Below are 20,562 nucleotides of genomic sequence, written 5' to 3'. Positions count from 1 at the left end.
TTCAATGAATACCCACTAACTGCTTTCACCTTGCCAGGCTAATTTGCAGTGGCAACACAACGATGCTCCTAGAAAGGGGAAAAGGGCATAGCAGGTAAAACTTTGAACTGGGTTCTGATGCTAGTTCCTCTGCTTACTAGCTGTGTGACCCTGGGCTGTTTACTCAATCTTTCTGGGCCTCTGTGTCATCATCTGCAAAGTGAAGACACTGATAGCAGACCTCGGAAAAGTTATGGGAGCATCACGTGAGCTGCTTAAATGTAACATGGCTGGGACAGCACCTAGAAAGCCAGGCAATCCCTGTCTCCTGAGAACTTGCCTTTTAACAGACGGACACGAGCCCACATACCAGACCTGCCCCACAGAGTAAGGACATCAAGCCCAGGGCAGCATGCCAGGGAAAACTTTGCTTCCATCACACACACAGCAGGGGAAGGAAGTACAAAGAGGGAGAACGTGGGTGAGGGCACGAAGAAAGTCTCTCTGCATGAGCTCCTACTCAGGGCAGTGGCCCAGCATGACGGAGAGAGCCCTGGACCAGGAGTCAGGAAATCCTAGAATCTAGTGTCACCCTGCAAAAGGCTTGGCATTCGCCTTTGAACAAGACCTCCATGTCCCCATGCTCAGCCCCATCCCCAGGCTGGGCTTTAGTTTCTTATCCTGAAAAATGAGGAAGCGGATGAGCTACATACAAGTGCCTTCCAAGAGGAGGACCGTTGGAGCCTAAACTCAAGCAGTTCTCAGCAACAGCATGATTGGGAGTCTGGCTGCAAGAGACAGACGGACATGAGGACATCACTAAATGACAGATCCCTACCTCTGCGCAGGGCTCTCCCTGCGGACCTCCAAGAAGCTTGCTGTTTCCAGCTCACTCCTCCCCAAACCTTCTCCCTTATAACCGCTTCCCAGCACTGGTACATACCTCTCTTTGAGCGGGGGCCCAACAGGGCTGGACCTCGGGAGGGTGCATGTACACGGAGGTGAAGGGGCGCAGGGAGGGCTCCGGCGGGTACTTACCGCAGGCCCCGTGAAGGGCACGTGGTCACAGTTCTCCTGCCACGACTGGTTGAGGCTCTGGGCAAACTCTTGGAAGAAAGCATGCGACTGGTTGAAGATGGAAAATCCCAGGATGTTGACACGGTCATCCACAAGGCTGTCCATTCTCTGGAGCGAGAACTCCTAAAAGATCCATGAATCAGAGAATAGGGTTAGCAAGGGCAGAGGCGTGGGGATAGAGCACGTCCGGGGCTCTCCGTCTAGTGCCATGAACACTTGCTGGCAGGCACTCTGCTAGGTACTCAGGGTCCAGAGAGAACCACGGGCTGCTTTTCTGAGAGCTCGCAGTGTTGGGGGAGTGGAGGAGGAAAAGAGAAATAAGCAGAATGGTCTCTAAGAAAGGGGTATGTGTAACGTGCACGGGACAGAAAGAGGAAAAGTCTAATGTGCCTGGGAAGCAGGACTGTGTCCACAGAAGGTGTGACCCTTTGAGCTGAACCCTGAAGGGGCTCAGAGGTGTCCTCCAGGTGGCAAATGAGGATGGACAAAGGTGACTCCAGAAAGAAGTCACCAAGGCGGCTGTGATCCAAAGGCACGGAGGTGAGCAAGTGTGGCCCTCTCAACCAGCTGCCTGCCATGTACTCGGACGGGGCATCGCGCCTCGAAGTGTGGTCCCCAGAGTACCTGCCATTGGAAATCTCCGAGGTAGCTTTAAAAAAAAAAAAAAAAAGTGACAATTCCTGGGCCCCACCCAACACCAACTGAATCTGAATCACCTGAGCTAAGGGCCAGGCGTCTGCCTTTTCAGCGGGTCCCAAGTTCACGTACGCAGCAACAGTTGGGAGTCGCCTGGTGAGCACATGGGACGCAGGGGGTGAGGGCATGGTGAGAGATGAGGTTGGGGTCAGCAGGGGCCAGAGCTCAGCAGCCTGGCTGGTGGGCTAGGCAGCCCGCACTTGATCCCGTAGAGGATGGGATCCGAGGGGACTGTCGGCAGAGGGGTGACAAAGCCAAATTTGCTTTCGAAGAATCTCAGCCCGAAGGTCTGCACAGAGAGTTGTGCCTTCACTTATTATTATATTTTCCCATTCATTTAACAGATATTTAAGTGCTTATCATGAGCCAGACCCAAAAGATATGAACAAGAGAGACACATGTCCTGCTTTTAAGGAGGCTGTGGGTTAATGGTGGAGGCAGACTGTAAGCACACATAAAAAAACCAGAATTTCAGCCATCTATGGGAGCACTGGTACACAGTGTGTGGGGTGTGTGTGCTGCAACTTGAGATGGGGGAGTCAGAGAGATCCCATCCAGGGTAGTGACATTTAGGGGCTCAGTCGGGTTCTCCCAGGACCCACGCCCCTCTTCCAGGGCCCTCCCTGGCGTCAGCCGTTCTCTCAGTAAGCTAAAGCCTGCAGGCACGAGTCCCACCGAGGCTAGTCAGCGCCCAAGGGAGAAGAATCACCCTCCTCCGGCAGGGCTGAGCTCAAGCGTACAGGCCCTCCCTGGCTCTATGCAAGGAAACCAGGCAGAGAGGGGGTCCGTTTATTCATCTCACCAATCCCGCTCCTGGAGGAATGGCTTCCAATGCAGGTCAGGTCATCTTCACACCCTGAAGTCACCTCCATCACGCATTCATTCCAAGTACCCCCCACACAGCTCCACACCCCATGGGGGCACGGTGGTTACAGAGCCCAGGACGAACCCAACAGCCACTCGGCCTGACAGAACAGATGGCAGGTGCCCCGGGCTTACTATCTCGCTGGGCAGAAGCACTGCTTCCATTCAGGCAGGCTCCTTTTCTTAAGACGTAGCTCCTCCAGGGCCCTGGCCTATCCCCTGTGTCTTCACTGCTGTGCAGCGACTGCCAAGGCCTGAGGCCGCAGACCTGAGCTCCCCTGCCCAGAGTCCAGCCTGATTAACTGCGGCTTGCAGACTGGAATCACAAAGGTTCCTTTGGAGCCTCCAACCCCTGACAGTGTGGAGTCGGATGAGGAGCAAGTGTATTTCGGATCCTGCCACATTCCCATTAGGGGAACCCAGATGTGCCAGGGAACGTATTGATTCGTAAACTGGTACTATCTCTGGGCTCTTGAACAGGACACCTGCCCATGCGCTGTGGGCCACCAGCAGCACGAGGGGCAGATGCCTAATAAGAAGAGATGCATCTGGCAAGGGGCAGGGGAGGTGGCAGGGGCACAGAGCCAGGCTGCTGTCAGGCAACCGACGGGCCTCACCAGCTGGAAGATGTGCCCTCTCCCTTGGCTTCCTTGTCAATGTGGCCCATCCTCACCCCTCCCCTCCGCCCTTCCCCCCACACAGGTTGATGGAAGGAGGCCCATCTCAAGGGACCCCTGATGTCTGAGATGTCTACGGACTCCCTGGGGCTGTAGGTGCATATAGTGAATAAGGGCTCTGGTGTTCAAATCCAGGTTCTACACCGTACTGGACGGATGCACTTAGGGAAGGTCTTTAACCTCTCTGGGCTTCAGATCCTCATTTTGTAAAATGGGAGCCATCATGACAGCTGTTTCAAGGAACACGGAAAATGCACACAAAAGGCTTTGCATGGTATTTGGCACATGGAAGCCCTCAACGTATGACAGTGACCGAAATACGACCCTGAGATCTCAGGCACTTGCCAGCCCTCCACGTCAGTTCCGGGAATGTGTTACCTTCAACTCTGTGCTCTGGGCAGAGGAAGACTGAATGAGTTAATTACAGACACTTAGAGACAGCCCTTCCAGAAGTCGGCCCATCTGTCTTCTTGCTTTTAATTCCTACCTTCTTATCCCTCAATTATATCCTTTTTCAAAGTTCCCCTTAAGATAAAAAGATCCAGGAGCTTCTTTGATAATTCATTCTATTCATAATGACTCATGGGAGAGCTTGCAAAAGGATAAGAACAGGGGTGGTGTGTTCTGTTATCATAATTTCCTGGGACACTCTAGACTCTACTCCTCGAGTGCCCTCTCAGGTAGGAAGTGCCTCTTTCTGTCTAAACTTGGACAGTCCTGCTGCTGGTGAAGGTTGATTTCTAAATGAATAACGGGGAACAGCTGACCACTGCTGGTTTCTACATGATGAAAATCTTCTAAGCCAGTGTTTCCCAAAATGTGTTCCTTGGGACACTAGCTTTTCCAGGATGTTAATAGAAATCTCACCCCGTTAAGGTGAGAACGCGCTGTATGTTATTTGTATCTGCCTCTTCAAGATTTATAACACACACTAACAACGTTAAAGGTTTAAAGAAGTCCTGCAGGAAAGCAGCTTTTTAAAATTTTGTTCAACCCAGAACCTTCCAAATGTATTACCATGGAACACTTCTTTCTCCCAAAACCTAGGGTCTCACAGTAGTGTTCTACAAAACGTACACTGGGAAATGCTACTTTTTTTGAGGGGGGTGGGGAGAGAGAGAGAGACGGAGACAGAGAGGCCACATGTGTGCGAGCGGGGGCGGGGAGGGGTAGAGGGGGAGAGAGACTCTCAAGCAGGCTCCACGCCCGGCATGGAGGATGCAGGGGTGGGTCTCATGACCCTGAGACCATGAGATCGAAATCAAGAGTTAGACGTTTAACCGACTGAGATACCCAGGAGCCCTGGGAAATGCTACTCTAAACACATTCAAGGAAACATGGATTATAAACCCCAAATCAAGTGGCGGAAACATTTTGCTGAGAGGGATATTTCATAAAATTAACAAATTTCAGGATTGGAGGGGATTAAAAGCCATCTGGTTCCTGCTGCCCACCACAAACTCTAAGAACACACACCTGGCTCGCTCGGCCCCCTCCACTCCCCCAACCACATAGTCTGGCTGGCTGCAACCTTACTTGAAATGAGAGAAGAAGCTGGAAGCCATGGGGTTGAACAGCTTCTTAAGGGGGTGGGGTGGGGCCTTCATTCTCTTCTTACAAATGGTTCAGGAAGGGAAATCCTAAGGGTCCCCACTCCTAACAGCTCCCTTCCTGCCAGGCCCACGGGCAACCCCTAAACGGTGCTACCGTTCGGTACCCTGTCCATTGCTATGACACCAGGGGAAGCACGGTGAAGAATAGAGCCGGGGGCCGCCTGGTAAAGCCGAGCAGCAGAGCAGACCAAGACCAAATCTTCCATTACTCCCAAGTCTGCATAAATTCCTAACAGCCCCTGTGCTGCCATCACCCTCTCATGTTGTGTGTGGCCTTTCTCTCCAAAGGCCTGTATGTTCCCAGAGAACAACAATGTCTGCCTTGTCTTTGAACCCCACGCTGCACCCAGCACAGTGCCTGATACCTGGCAGTTGTCTGGTAAATGCTGGCTGAGGACTGTTGATTGAAGACATTTCTTATCAGCTGAGGACCCTGGGGTCCCCATTGTGCCTAACTCTTACCACTAGCCTGCAGTCTTCGTCCTACAGAAGGCATAAGAACATGAGTAAAGGGGAGGTGGAGCAAGATGGTGGAGGAGTAGGAGACCTGGGTTTCGTCTGGTCTCAGGAATTCAGCTGAATAGGGATCAAACCACTCTGAACACCTACGAACTCAACAGGAGATCGAAGAGGAGAGTAGCAACAACTCTCTGAACAGAAAAGCGACCACTTTCTGGAAGGTAGGACGTGCAGAGAAGTGAATCCGAGGCGATATTCGGGAGGACAGACGGCGGGGGAGGGGCCTCCGTCGGCCGCTTCTGGCAAGTGCTAGAGCCGCGGAGCACAAAACCGGAACTTTTAGAAGTTGGCTTCACTGAAGGACGTCGCTGCAGTGACTAAGCGGGGAGTGGAACCCTCGCGGGACAGTGTGGTCTCAGGACCCTCGGGGTCACAGAAAGACCGGGGGTGCCTGAGTGCGGCAGAGCTCCCAGGTATCGGAGCGGGGAAGCCGGCTGCAGAGACGGAGCCAAGGCACGGGCTCTCAGCTCGGGGTTGTCATAAACTGTGATCCGCGGCCCAGTCGGGCCACTGCTCCTCCAGCAGGGACCCAACAAGCGGCAGAGCCAGGGAGACTCCCCTCCCTCCCCCGGGGAGGAGCGGCGCGGGAGCGCACCGCAGGGATCTGCTGGGTTTGGAGACTCCACACGAGGTCGGGTGCCAGAGATAGAAACGCTCGGTCACAGGCCGGGTGAGCACAGAGTGCGGCCGGAGACCGGGGAGTCAGGAGTGACTGCTTTTCTCTGGGGGCGCACTGAGGAGCGGGGCCCCGAGTTCTCGGCTCCTCCAGGCGGAGATTGGGAGGCCGCCATTTTCACCCTGGTCCTCCAAAGCTGTACGGAGAGCTTGCAGGGAACAAAAGCTCCTGAGAGCAAACCCGAGCAGATTGCTTAGCCCAGACCCACAAGGGCGGGGCAATTCCGCCTCCGGCAAAGACATTTGGGAACCATGGCAACAGGCCCCTCCCCCAGAAGATCAGCAAGAACAGCCAGCCAAGACCAAGTTTACCGATCAATGAGAATGGCAGAACTCCAGAGCTAGGGGAATACTGCACAGAGAATCCATGGGTTTTTTTCCCATGATTCTTTAGTCTTTCAAAGTTATTTTTTTTTAACTTTTTTTATTTGAAATATTTTTTCCCCTTTTCAACCAACTATTATCAATCCCCTTTTTTAAAAAACATTTTTATTTTTCATTTTTAGTCATATTCTATCCCTTCAGAGTAGTTACCCTTATTTTTGGCATATATATGTAAGTTGTTCTCTCTTTAAAATTTTGAGATACAGTTTCTTCTAACATATCAAAATATACCCTAAATCTCTAGTGTATGGCTTTGTTCTAGTCTCCTGCCTGATCACATTCTCTCCCTTTCTTTTTTCTTTTTTTTTAAATCCTCTTCTTTCTTTTTTTTCTTTTTTTTTTTAAAGATTTTATTTATTTATTTGAGAGAGAGAATGAGAGAGAGAGAGAGAGCATGAGAGGAAAGAGGGTCAGAGGGAGAAGCAGACTCCCCGCTGAGCAGGGAGCCCGATGTGGGACTCGATCCCGGGACTCCAGGATCATGACCTGAGCCGAAGGCAGTCGCTTAACCAACTGAGCCACCCAGGCACCCCTCTTCTTTCTTTTTTCAAACAACTTCTTATCAATTCCTTTTATAAATTTTTTTGTAATTTTCATCTTTACAATCATATTCCATCCCTTCATTGTATCAACCCTTATTTTTGTACATATATAAGTTTTTCTTTCTTTAAAATTTTGGGAGGCACTTTCTTCTAACAGACCAAAACACACCCAAAATCTAGTGTGTGGCACTGATCTATGCACCAGCCTGATACTATTTGATCATATTGTTTTTGTTTTGTTTTGTTCTGTTTTTATTTTTATCTTTTTCTTTTTTCTTTCTTTCCCTTCTTTTCCCCCAGCTTCAGATCTTTTCTGATTTGCTTAGAGTATATTTTCTGGGAACATGGTTACCCTGTTAGCATTTTGTTCTCTCATTCATTCATTCTCCGCTGGACAAAATGACAAGATGGAAAATATCACCTCAACAAAAAGAACAAGAGGTAGTACTGACCTCCAGGGACCTACTCAATATGGACATTAGTATGATGTCAGACCTAGAGTTCAGAATCATGATTTTAAAGATACTAGCTGGGCTTGAAAAAAGCATGGAAGTTATTAGAGAAACCCTTTCTGGAGAAATAAAAGAACTAAAATCTAACCAAGTCGAAATCAAAAAGGCTATTAATGAGGTGCAATAAAAAATGGGGGCGCTAACTGCTAGGATAAATGAGGCAGAAGAGAGAATCAGTGATATAGAAGATCAAATGATGGAAAATACAGAGGCTGAGAAAAAGAGAGAGAAACAACTACAGGATCACGAGGGCAGAATTCGAGAGATAAGTGATACGATAAGATGAAACAACATTAGAATAATTGGGATCCCAGAAGAAGAAGAAAGAAAGAGAGGGGCAGAAGGTATATTGGAGCAAGTTATAGCAGAGAACTTCCCTAATTTGAGGAAGGAAACAGGCATCAAAATTCAGGAGGCACAGAGAACCCCTCTCAAAATCAATAATAATAGGTCAACACCCCGACATCTAATAGTAAAACTTACGAATCTCAGAAACAAAGAGAAAATCCTCAAAGCAGCTCGGGAGAAGAGATAGGTAACCTACAGTGGTAGAAACATTAGATTGGCAACAGACCTATCCACAGAGACCTGGCAGGCCAGAAAGGACTGGCATGATATATTCAGAGCACTAAACGAGAAAAATATGCAGCCAAGAATACTATATCCAGCTAGGCTGTCACTGAAAATAGAAGGAGAGATAAAAAGCTTCCAGGACAAACAAAAACTAAAGGAATTTGCAAACACGAAACCAGCCCTCCAAGAAATATTGAAAGGGGTCCTCTAAGCAAAGCAAGAGCCTAAAAGCAACATAGACCAGAAAGGAACACAGACAATATACAGTCACAGTCACCTTACAGGCAATACAATGGCACTAAATTCATATCTTTCAATAGTTACCCTGATGTAACTGGGCTAAATGTCCAGCTAAATGTAAATTGGCTAAATGTCCCAATCAAAAGACACAGGCTATCAGATTGGATTAAAAAACAAGACCCATCAATATGCTGTCTGCAAGAGACTCATTTTAGACCCAAAGACACCCCCAGTTTGAAAGTGAGGGGATGGAAAACCATTTACCATGCTAATGGACATCAAAAGAAAGCTGAGGTGGCAATCCTTTTATCAGACAAATTAGATTTTAAACCAAAGACTGTAATAAGAGATGACGAAGGACACACTATATCCTACTTAAAGGTCTATCCAACAAGAAGATCTAACAGTTGTAAATATCTATGCCCCTAACATGGGAGCAGCCAATTATACAAGCCAATTAATAACAAAAGCAAAGAAACACATTGAGAACAATACAATAATGGTGGGGGACTTTAACACCCCCCTGACTGAAATGGACAGATTATCTAAGCAAAAGATCAACAAGGAAATGAAGACTTTAAATGACACACTGGACCAAATGGACTTCACAGACATATTCAGAACATTCCATCCCAAAGCAATGGAATACACATTCTTCTCTAGAGCCCATGGAACATTCTCCAGAATTGATCACATCCTAGGTCACAAATCAGGTCTCAACCAGTACCAAGAGATTGGGATTATTCCCTGCATATTTTCAGACCACAATGCTTTGAAACTAGAACTCAATCACAAGAGGAAAGTCAGAAAGATCTCAAATACATGGAGGCTAAAGAGCCTCCTACTAAAGAATGAATGCGTCAACCAGGAAATTAAAGAAGAATTAAAAAAAATCATGGAAACCAATGAAAATGAAAACACAACTGTTCAAAATCTTTGGGATGCAGCAAAGGCAGTCCTGAGAGGAAAGTATATAGCTAGACAAGCCTTTCTCAAGAAACAAGAAAGGTCTCAAATACACAACCTAACCCTATACCTAAAGGAGCTGGAGAAAGAACAGCAAATAAAGCCTAAACCCAGGAGGAGAAGAGAAATAATAAAGATCAGAGCAGAAATCAATGAAATAGAAACCAAAAGAACAGTAGAACAGATCAACGAAACTAGGAGCTGGTTCTTTGAAAGAATGAACAAGATTGATAAACCCCTGGCCAGACTTATCAAAAAGAAATGAGAAATGACCCAAATCAACAAAATCATGAATCAAAGAGGACAGATCACAACCAACACCAAAGAAATACAAACAATTATAAGAACATATTATGAGCAACTCTATGCCAGCAAATTAGATAACCTGGAAGGAATGGATGCATTCGTAGAGATGTATCAACTACCAAACTGAACCAGGAAGAAATAGAAAACCTGAACAGACCTATAACCATTAAGGAAATTGAAGCAGTCATCAAAAATCTCCCAACAAACAAAAGCCCAGGGCCAGATGGCTTCCCAGGGGAATTCTACCAAACATTTAAAGGAGAATTAATACCTATTCTTCTGAAACTGTTCCAAAAAATAGAAATGGAAGGAAAACTTAACTCGTTTTATGAGGCCACCATTACCTTGATCCCAAAACCAGACAAAGACCCCATCAAAGAGGGGAATTACAGACCAATATCCTTGATGAACATGGATGCAAAAATTCTCACCAAAATACTAGCCAACAGGATCCAACAGTACATTAAAAGGATTATTCACCACGACCAAGTGGGATTTATCCCTGGGCTGCAAGGTTGGTTCAACATCCACAAATGAATCAATGTGTTACAATACATTAACAAAAGAAAGAACAAGAATCATATGATCCTCTCAATAGATGCAGAAAAAGCATTTGACAAAGTATAGCATCCTTTCTTGATCAAAACTCTTCAGAGTATAGGGATAGAGGGTACATACCTCAATATCATAAAAGCCATCTATGAAAACCCACAGCGAATATCATTCTCAATGGGAAAAAACTGAGAGCTTTCCCCCTAAGGTCAGGAACACAGCAGGGATGTCCTCTATCACCACCGCTATTCAACACAGTATTAGAAGTCCTAGCCACAGCAATCAGACAACAAAAAGAAATCAAAGGCATCCAAATCGGCAAAGAGGAAGTCAAACTCAGATGATATGATACTTTATGTGGAAAACCCAAATGCAGATGATATGATACTTTATGTGGAAAACCCAAAAGACTCCCCCCCCAAACTGCTAGAATTCATACAGGAATTCAGTAAATTGGCAGGATATAAAATCAATGCACAGAAATCAGTGGCATTCTTATACACCAACAACAAGACAGAAGAAAGAGAAATTAAGGATTCGATCCCATTTACAATTGCACCCAAAACCGTAAGATATCTAGGAATAAATCTAACCAAAGAGGCAAAGGATCTGTACTCAGAAAACTATAAAATACTCATGAAAGAAATTGGGGAAGACACAAAGAAATGGAAAAACGTTCCATGCTCATGGATTGGAAGAACAAATATTGTGAAGATGTCAATGCTACCTAGAGCAATCTACACATTCAATGCAATCCCCATCAAAATACCATCCACTTTTTTCAAAGAAATGGAACAAATAATCCTAAAATTTGTATGGAACCAGAAGAGACCCCGAATAGCCAGAGGAATGTTGAAAAAGAAAAGGAAAGCTGGCAGCATCACAATTCCAGACTTCAAGCTCTATTACAAAGCTGTCATCATCCAGACAGTATGGTACTGGCACAAAAACAGACACATAGATCAATGAAACAGAATAGAGAGCCCAGACACGGACCCTCAACTCTATGGTCAACTCATCTTTGACGAAGCAGGAAAGAATGTCCAATGGAAAAAAGACAGTCTCTTCAACAAATGGTGTTGGGAAAATTGGACATCCACATGCAGAAGAATGAAACTGGACCATTTCCTTACACCACACACAAAAATAGACTCCAAATGGGTGAAAGACCTAAATGTGAGACAGGAGTCCATGAACATCCTAAAGGAGAACACAGGCAGCAACCTCTTCGACCTCAGCCATAGCAACTTCTTCCTAGAAACATCACCAAAGGCAAGGGAAGCAAGGGCAAAAATGAACTACTGGGACTTCATGAAGATAAAAAGCTTTTGCACAGCAAAAGAAACAGTCCACAAAACCAAAAGACAACCGACAGAATAGGAGAAGATATTTGCAAACGACATATCAGATAAAGGGCTAGTATCCAAAATCTATAAAGAACTTATCAAACTCAACAGCCAAAGAACAAATAATCCAATCAAGAAATGGGCAGAAGACATGAACAGACATTTTTCCAAAGAAGACATGTGGCCAACAGACACATGAAAAAGTGCTCCACATCGCTCGGCATCAGGGAAATCCAAATCAAAACCTCAATGAGATACCACCTCACACCAGTCAGAATGGCTAGAATTAACAAGTCAGGAAACGACAGATGTTGGCGGGGACGCGGAGAAAGGGGAACCCTCGTATACTGTTGTTGGGAATGCAAGCTGGTGCAGCCACTCTGGAAAACAGTATGGAGGTTCCTCACAAAGTTGAAAATAGAGCTACCCTATGATCCAGCAATTGCACTACTGGGTATTTACCCCAAAGATATAAATGTAGGGATCCGAAGGGGTACATGCACCCTGATGTTTATAGCAGCAATGTCCACAATAGCCAAACTGTGGAAAGAGCCAAGATGTCCAATGACAGATGAATGGATTAAGGAGGTGTGGTATATATATACAATGGAATATTATGCAGCCATCAAAAGGAATGAGATCTTGCCATTTGCAACGACCTGGATGGAACTGGAGGGTGTTATGCCGAGCGAAATAAGTCAATCAGAGAAAGACATGTATCATATGACCTCACTGATATGAGGAATTCTTTTTTTTTAATTTTTTATTGTTACGTTAATCACCATACATTACATCATTAGTTTTTGATGTAATGTTCCATGATTCATTGTTTGTGTATAACACACAGTGCTCCACACAGATTGTGCCCTCTTTAATACCCATCACCAGGCTAACCCATCCCCCCACCCCCCTCCCCTCTAGAACCCTCAGTTTGTTTTTCAGAGTCCATTGTCTCTCATGGTTCGTCTCCCCCTCCGACTTACTCCCCTTCATTCTTCCCCTCCTGCTATATTCTTCATTTTCTTTTTTCTTAACATATGTTGCATTATTTGTTTCAGAAGTACAGATCTGTGATTCGACAGTCTTGCACAATTCACAGCGCTCACCATAGCACATACCCTCCCCAATGTCTATCACCCAGCCACCCCATCCCTCCCACCCCCCACCACTCCAGCAACACTCAGTTTGTTTCCTGAGGTTAAGAATTCCTCATATCAGTGAGGTCATATGATACATGTCTTTCTCTGACTGACTTATTTCACTCAGCATAACACCCTCCAGTTCCATCCACGTCATTGCACATTTGGAATGAGATCTTGCCATTTGCAACGATGTGGATGGAATTGGACGGTGTTCTGCTGAGCAAAATAAGTCAATGAGACAAAGACATGTATCATATGACCTCACTGATATGAGGAATTCTTAATCTCCGGAAACAAACTGAGGGTTGCTGGAGTAATGGGGGTGGGAGGGATGGGGTGGGTGGGTGATAGACATTGGGGAGGGTATGTGCACATTCTGCGTGGAGCACTGTGTGTTATGCACAAACAATGAATCATGGAACACTACATCAAAAACTAATGATGTATGGTGATTAACATAACAATAAAAATTTTAAAAAGTAAAAAAAAAAAAAAGAACATGAGTAAAATTTGCACCACCCCCTGATTATCCTCTGGAGGTTGTATTATTGCATTTTGAAAAACAAATTCCTGACAGCTTGTTTTCTTATCACTTGGCTTTCACACTAGAACCTTTTTAAATGTGTATGCATGCATGTATGTGAGTGTGTGCGTGTGTGCGCGTGTGTGTGAATTTTTGAGTGTGCAATGATTTGCGGGGAACTCCATAACTACAGTCAAAGTCATGTCACAGCCACAAATGGATTCAGGGGATGGTTACCCTTGGATGAGGGGCATTTTGAACAGGCCCAGAAGGAAAGCCTCGTGGCTAAGGGCTGGAGAGCAACACGGAGAGGTCATCAGGAATGGTACAACCCAGCTGAGTGCCCCTCACTTTCTCCAACAGGTGTGACATTTCCAGTGTCCTGGTCTACCAGTAGGCAACCACTCACCAGCCACCTGCAGAGACTTCATGGCTCTCCAGCCACCAAGCCAGAAGCAAGGGCAGGCTGTGACTCGGGGGACAAGGTCGGTCAACTAGAGGTAAAAGCACAAGAGCTTTGAATGATGCAGATTCAGTTCCGCTGCTTGACTTTAAGGAGAAAAGCGGGAAGATAAATCATGGGCTCCTGGGTACAATCCAACCCCTACCCCTACATCACTTGGACCTGGGCGCCTGAGTGAAACAGGAGGTAGCACAGGTGACATTCTATGATGTTCTGTCTCCCCGGCAGCCCCTTCTCTCTTGTATTCCTCACCCAGGAAGCACATTACTATTACCCCGGTGATGTAGCCTAGAAACTCCAAATTCTCCTTCATCTTTTAACTCCACTTCTAGCCAGTTGCCAGTTTTGTCAAATCTGTCTCTCAAATGTTCCCTGAATGTCTCTTGAGTCTGTCCCTCCCTTTCCAACCCCACCAGGTCAGGCCTTCATCACTTCTCCTTTGCAACAGCCTGTTACCTGAGACCACACCTCTGACCTCAGGAGACATGGCCACTCCACTGCCCAACTCCCAGGTGCCATTGACATCGATGGCAGTGAGAGTGGCGCCCCCTGGAGTTGTGCAATGTGCTGGTCTCATCAGGACATTATGTACTACATCAGGATGTAGTAGAAAGAGCACAGCCTTTGAAATAAGATGATGCTGGGTTCCAACCCTGATTTGGCCACAGACTGGTTGGGTGATCCTGGGCAGGTCAGTAATCTCTCTGAATATCAGCCTGCTCACCTGTAAAATGCAGGTAAGAACATCTACCTTGCAGGGGTAATTCATGGAAAGTGGCTGGCGCATCATAGGCATTCAAGACATGTGAGTCCTGTTCTCCCCAAATGCAGTCCATCCTCCTTGCTGCCCCCTTCTCTCTCCTTTTCCTCGTTCCTATGCTAGGGCTGGACCTTGACAAGGAGAAATATTTGGCCTGGGGGCTTCTCCTCCCTTTCACTCCCGAAGAAGCTTTTCTTAGCTACTTGTCAAATGAGAAAAGTTTTGCTAAACAAGTCACCATAAGGTGTTAGTTGCTTGGTGTGGCTATTTGTGTCAAGACAGAAGGCTTCAAGTTCCAGATCTTCCAACCATAAATAATTGTAACAAAGCAATACTTAGAATAATAATAATTGCTACAGTGCATTGACCACCAGCTGTGCGCCTGGTAAAACTAAGCACTTTCTGGGCAGGATTTCAATTGCTCCTGATAGCAGCCCTCTGACTGATGATAGTCGCTATGATTGCCATTGTGAGGCTGAAGGCACCAAGACCCAGAACAGTGAAGCGGCTCTCCCTAGGGCACACAGCTGTAAACAAAGGGGTCTGGACTCAAACCCAGGCCCAGATGACATCAAAGCTAGTGCTCCATGTTCTCATACCACCCACTCACCCCGGTATGGCCTCAATGTGGGGAGCATCCAGGGCCAGCGGCCCTCTGGGTTCACCATGAGATGCTGTAAAAACAGCTGGAAAATTGAGTTATAACTGATTTCAGAACGCACATCTCAACTTAAAGACCGACGAGAAGATTCGCGGCCACAAAATGAACACCGGTAGTCTGAGTAAAGGGGTTACCAAACATCAACTAAATCTCGGCGTGAGAAGGATTTTAATTACAAAGGGGTCCGGGGCTATGTGCGGGCCACAGACTGAGCAACTGAACAATGATCTTGAGAACATGGGAGAGCTGAGGTTTGCTCCACACCATTCAGCACAAAGAGCCCAGAAAAGGAATATGAGCAAACACCGGGGTGAAGCAGGTTGCGGCGGGCGGGGGGAGTGTCTGGAAATAAAGGTGGTATAATTGAAGATGTGTGTGGCTAAGGTGCAGAGAAAAGGCGGTGATGCTGCTTCATGACCTTGGCCATCTTGTGTGAATTGTTCAGGAGTCACAGTCATTCCTAAGATCCCTCTACAGTCACCATCTTTTGGCCACAGATGCTTTCCTGCTGTCTCACTCATTGGGCTGTCTCGTTCATTGCTGTGTCCCTAGTGCCTAGAGAAAGTTAGTGACACCAAAAGCTGGCTCACTGGTTTAATGAAATGATTAGGAGAATAATTGTTCTGGACAGAGCAGGTATCAATGTGGAGTTATAACACTTTAAGTCATATATTGTCTCTGGGTATTTAGTCCTAGACTTTTCTCACTATAACCCCATGTTCCAAAACCAGTCTTTGTTTTTACATTTTTTAATCTCTTTATTTTTATCTCTTTAATTACACAAGTTTTCTCGGTACAAAGTCAGGGAAATAACATTTTGCGGTGTTGATGTGAGGCTTAAAAAAGATAATACACAGGAAAAGCCCTCTGTAGACTCAAAGGATGATATGAATTCATTGAGTTACTAGTATTAGTAGAAGCAACAATAAAAATTGCTCAAGGAATCCATCTTGCGTGCACTTGGAGGGATCGTTAGTTAACAGGCAGGGAGGAGACGGCATGGGGTGGAGGCCACCAGATGTGCCACAAAGGTGAGCCTCTCCAATCCTGCGTAAAGCCCTCAGCCCTCAGTGGCCCAAGAAGCTAACAGCTCCCTTCTTGCCAGGCCCACGGGCAACCCCTAAGCAGTACCACCCTGATGGCTGACGACCTCTGAAATCTCCCCAAATTTGGCCACCTGGACCCAATCAGGTTGTGACTGTCTTTGCAGACCCTTCACTCCAGAATTGGTTTCTAGTCTTAACAGTGGTGTTTCAAACACGCCCTTGCTTTTTTGTCTGCTTTCACCCAAGACTCTGCCCTTGATCCCTTCACCTCCGTGCCCAGCCCTGGCTTCTCACTGCCTGAAAGGGGAGGCCAGCAGCCTGCATCACCCAAATCACAAGCCATTTATTAAACATCAGTTTATTACTGAGTTAATAACATTAACTACTTCTGTTGACATGGTTCAACATAGCTTACGAGACACTTCCAGATACCACTTCTGGTCTTTACAAGCACAGTCAGAGTGGACAGGACATTCATATTCCCATTTGGGAGAAGAAGAAACTAAGGTGACAAGGAGTTAAGTGTCTTGCCCAAAAGACAGGCGGGATTAAGATCTGGGTGCTGGCTTATAAGATCAATGCTGATTATCCCGTTTCTCCCAACCGTGTACTCAGAACTAGGTCACCAGGAGACACGGTATAAACTCAAATGCATGTGCCCTTCATTGAGGTTGTTAATGACTGACAACTTCTCATGTTCTCACTCCAGGAGTACTGAGAACACCAGAAGATTCCAATTTCTTAAGCCATTATTATGAAGCTGGATTGATGGAAGATATCCTTAAGACTATATCACTCCCAAACTTGAACTCTTTATCATTCACCCCAATCTGATCCCCTCCCTTGGTTGCTTATTTGTGAATGTGACCATTATCCACCCATCATTTGGTCCAGAACTTGTAACTCCTTCCTGTTTCTTCCATTCTCTCACACTCCCCATCTCATTCATTCCTGGGCAGATGTATTCACGGCTGTTGGAGAACATTTTACATCGTCAACGATCTCTTGAATCTTTCCCCTTTCCTCCATCCCCATCCCCTCTGCCTCAATTCAGATCTTCACCAGCTTGTTCTTGGGCTACCAACTAATTGGTTTCCCTTCCTCCAGTCCCGCATTTCTCCAAGCTCCTTCTTGGTGCTATTGCTGGAGGGATCGTTCTAACCACTACATTTAATCATGAGTCCCTCTCCACCTCCCAGTGCTCCTCACCACGAACGGGACAAAACCTAACTCCTTAGTTTGACACACATGTCTTTTCCTGCTATGATTCCTGTCTACCCCTCTGCTCATTCTTCACCTTGACCTCTTCCATCACCCAAACCAGGCAGAACTGGCCATTGCCTCAACGGGGCCACCACTATACTTCACAGCTATACCTATCATCACTTAGAGCCTTTCATCACATGAGTTTGTTCAAAGCTACTTCCTGAGGACTGGGTGCTCTGGAGACAAATGCACTCACATTACCAGCATTTACGCTGGTGCACACCACAGAGAAAGAAGTCAACACTATTAGGATGCCTTTGTGGTTTAGTTGGTTGAGCATCCGACTCTTGATTTCGGCTCAGGTCACGATCTCAGGGTCGTGGGATTGAGTCCCACAACAGGCTCCATGCTCAGTGCGGGGGTCTGCTTGGGATTCTCTCTCTCTCCTCCTCTCTTCCCCACCCGCCCCCCGACTTTCTCTCTCTAAAATAAATAAATAAAATCTTTAAAAATGTTAACACTATTAACTGAATAAATTTAAGCCCAGAGCACCTATCAGGCTGTCCCTCATTTTACTCCATTGACAGTCCAGACCTCTTTAGGGCTAAAGCCATCCATCTTTCCTGGTGACCCATGGGATGGCAGAGGTCCGGCTCCAGACCCGTGTCTCACAAGTGCTCTCTCAGCCTTTCTCAGGAACACCCTGGAGCCACTAGGAGTCCAGAGTCTGACGGGTACCCTTTCACCGCCCCGCCCCACCCCCCAGGTTCCTGTCTGTCTATTAAACTGCATCAAAGCCTCTGCTCTCTGCAGGCTGGGCAATTGCTTTTTGTGGAATAGGTCTTTGAAGAAAGTAACAGCTGGGAGGCTAATTCATACCTGTCAGTGAATTCCATTTAATGGGAGATCTGGTCCTAAACCTCTCAGCCCCCAGATCTCCTGGATTCTTCTCCCTGCATGCTTCCTATTCATATATCCCCATGACCTAAACACGCATATCCATTCCTCCCAGGGACCCTGTCCCTCTTCTGCTTTTCTTTCCCAATGTGAATCCCCAAACGCAGACCATATTCTGTCTTGTTCATTGATCTGTTCCCTGTACCTTACCCCCTGCCTGGGCTTAGCAAATGCCCACTACACATTCATTAAATGAATTAATATTCACCTGTAAACACCCATCAGGGTGGGACCACCTTTCCAAAGCCTTTGGGCTTTGCTCCCAGGAAGAGGAAGGCAGAGGCCGGGCTGGGGGGAGGAACCCTCCCACCCGCTCCTCAGCAGCTGAGACCATCTTCGTTTTGTATGTCGAAGACTGTTCTGTGCCTCTGGGGCTCAATAAGTGGTTATTAACTGGGAAGCTGAAACCTCCATGGGTTGACCTGACATGAGGGATAGTGGACACGGTGCTCTCCCCTTGGGCTGGGGAGGGTGACTGCTTCTCTGCAGGCCTGCTTCCTTCACTAGGCGTCGAGTCTTTACATCCGAGGTCCCCCGCACTCAGGATCCATTCATCAGGCCTCCTGGCTACACATCAGGTGCAAAACCTCTCTCCTCACAGGTGCCAACTCATTAGCCTCAGGCATATAGAGACTCCAGGCACCCCCATCCCCGTCTCACCAGGGGTCTAAGGAGGTTTTGAGGAAGATGAGCGGTGCTCTCATCAGCAGCCTCGGCCTCCTACTGACTCTGCCTGTCCGCAGCTCTGCAGCAGGACCCAAGGATGGGCTCCCACAAGGGATGCTCAAGATCAGTCAGGACATATGTGACTCAGGCAGGACCAGGACTCAGGTCACTGGGCTCTCAGATATATCTTCCCACAGGTGAGGGCAATGGACCGAACAGCAGATTTTCAGACCTTGGCCCTTTCACCTCATTCGCTCCACAAAAATATGAGCATCGCCTGCAGGATACATGTCATGTCAGGCACAAGATATACAACAAGCCCTGTCCCTGTCTTCAGGCGCATATACTTAGCAGCAAGCGGAGGGCAAGTCCCACACGGTGGGTCAGGATGAGTGCTTGAGGTGCCGATAAAAGTGGTCCCTTTTATCAGAATTTCCATTGATTCTCCTAAGCTGAGAGCTGGTTGCAAGACGAGGCCTGAAAGATGAGCAGGAGCTGGCCAGATGGAGAGGTGGGGGGAGGAGCTTCCCGGACAGAAATGACAGCCTGCATAGAGCCCCAGGAGCGAGGGTATGTGGTACATTCAAAGAACTGTCTCTGAACGCAGTCTGGCTGGAGTGAGCTATGGGTGGTGGGGACTGGGGCAGGGTAAAGCCCAGAGGGAAATGCCTAAGAGGCTGCTCTGGACTTTATCTTGAGGGTCATGGGAAGCTATGGAAAGGTACCAAGCATGAGAGAGAGCATCAGGCATGGTTTTAAGAGGATCTTAATACTCGGGCAAGATAAAAATTCAGCTTTGCAACTCACAGGAGAGGCATCCACCATGTGGGTTATTGTTGGAGGCTTCGGCCAGATGGGCAGGTGTCCTGCTTACCACTGGGGCTGTGAACGTGAGGTGTTAGAACCATAAGACGGGGCTGGGGGAAGCCTCAGATGGTGATTAATTGAGCTGTTGATGCCTTTGACACCGAGTGGAGCCTGATAGCTGGGGACAGAGAAGCTGGATTGCTTAGTAATAACAGCACTTGCTACTCCTAATGATGCTTGTAATACAATAGCACTTATAATGTAATAATAATAATAATATGATTTTCCATAATGTCTTTTATTCTCAGACTCCCTATGCTTTCCAAACATTCATTACATTCCAAACACTCTTCTCAGCAGGACCCAAATTCCTCAGCGCCAGGCACCTCTGTGACAGCTACAGCAGGGCCAAGTGGCCTCAGTTTCCCCCCTGGACTCCAGCTCTCAGTCTTCTCTCAGGGGCCGGGGGTGCTCCCTGCCCGGAGCCCTGCTGTGGGCCAGCAGAGAGAACCTGGCTGTATCACCTCCCAGGGGATGTGCCATTTCCTGCCTTCAAAACCTCCAGTCTCTTCTTCCTGATTCCCTGGCTAGATCCCTTCTTGTCCACCCCTTCTGCAGGTGATAGTGTGTGTGGGTGGATGGCAAAAGAAATAAACGGACTTACAAGGTTGACACAAGGTAGGCAGGATTCTAAGGTGAGCCCCCAAAACTTGCCCCACCTTGCCACATACACACACACACACACACAGTCTCTCTCTCTCTCTCTCTTTCGCCAGGACTGCAGCTATGGCCGGTTCTACTTCTATGATT

The 20,562-nt window shown here is 47.1% G+C and overlaps 1 protein-coding gene across 4 annotated transcripts in view; it reads right to left on the bottom strand.

Moving 5' to 3' along the window:
- GRIK4 (glutamate ionotropic receptor kainate type subunit 4) overlaps positions 1–20,562 on the bottom strand; it is a 421,439-nt gene that overhangs the window by 110,891 nt on the left and 289,986 nt on the right. For all 4 annotated transcript variants that reach the window (XM_025893698.2, XM_073903861.1, XM_073903862.1 and 1 more), the window contains one exon: positions 1,018–1,179. In XM_025893698.2, coding sequence (XP_025749483.1) covers positions 1,018–1,179 — 162 coding nt within the window. The remainder of the gene's footprint in view (positions 1–1,017; positions 1,180–20,562) is intronic.

The sequence above is a fragment of the Callorhinus ursinus genome, unplaced genomic scaffold, assembly GCF_003265705.2.
Source record: "Callorhinus ursinus isolate GAN/ISIS: 27379988/994484 unplaced genomic scaffold, GSC_fseal_2.0 scaffold19, whole genome shotgun sequence".
Classification (NCBI taxonomy): domain Eukaryota; kingdom Metazoa; phylum Chordata; class Mammalia; order Carnivora; family Otariidae; genus Callorhinus; species Callorhinus ursinus.
The sequence above is the reverse complement of the archived record's forward strand: the minus strand, read 5'-3'. Positions and strand labels throughout refer to the sequence as shown.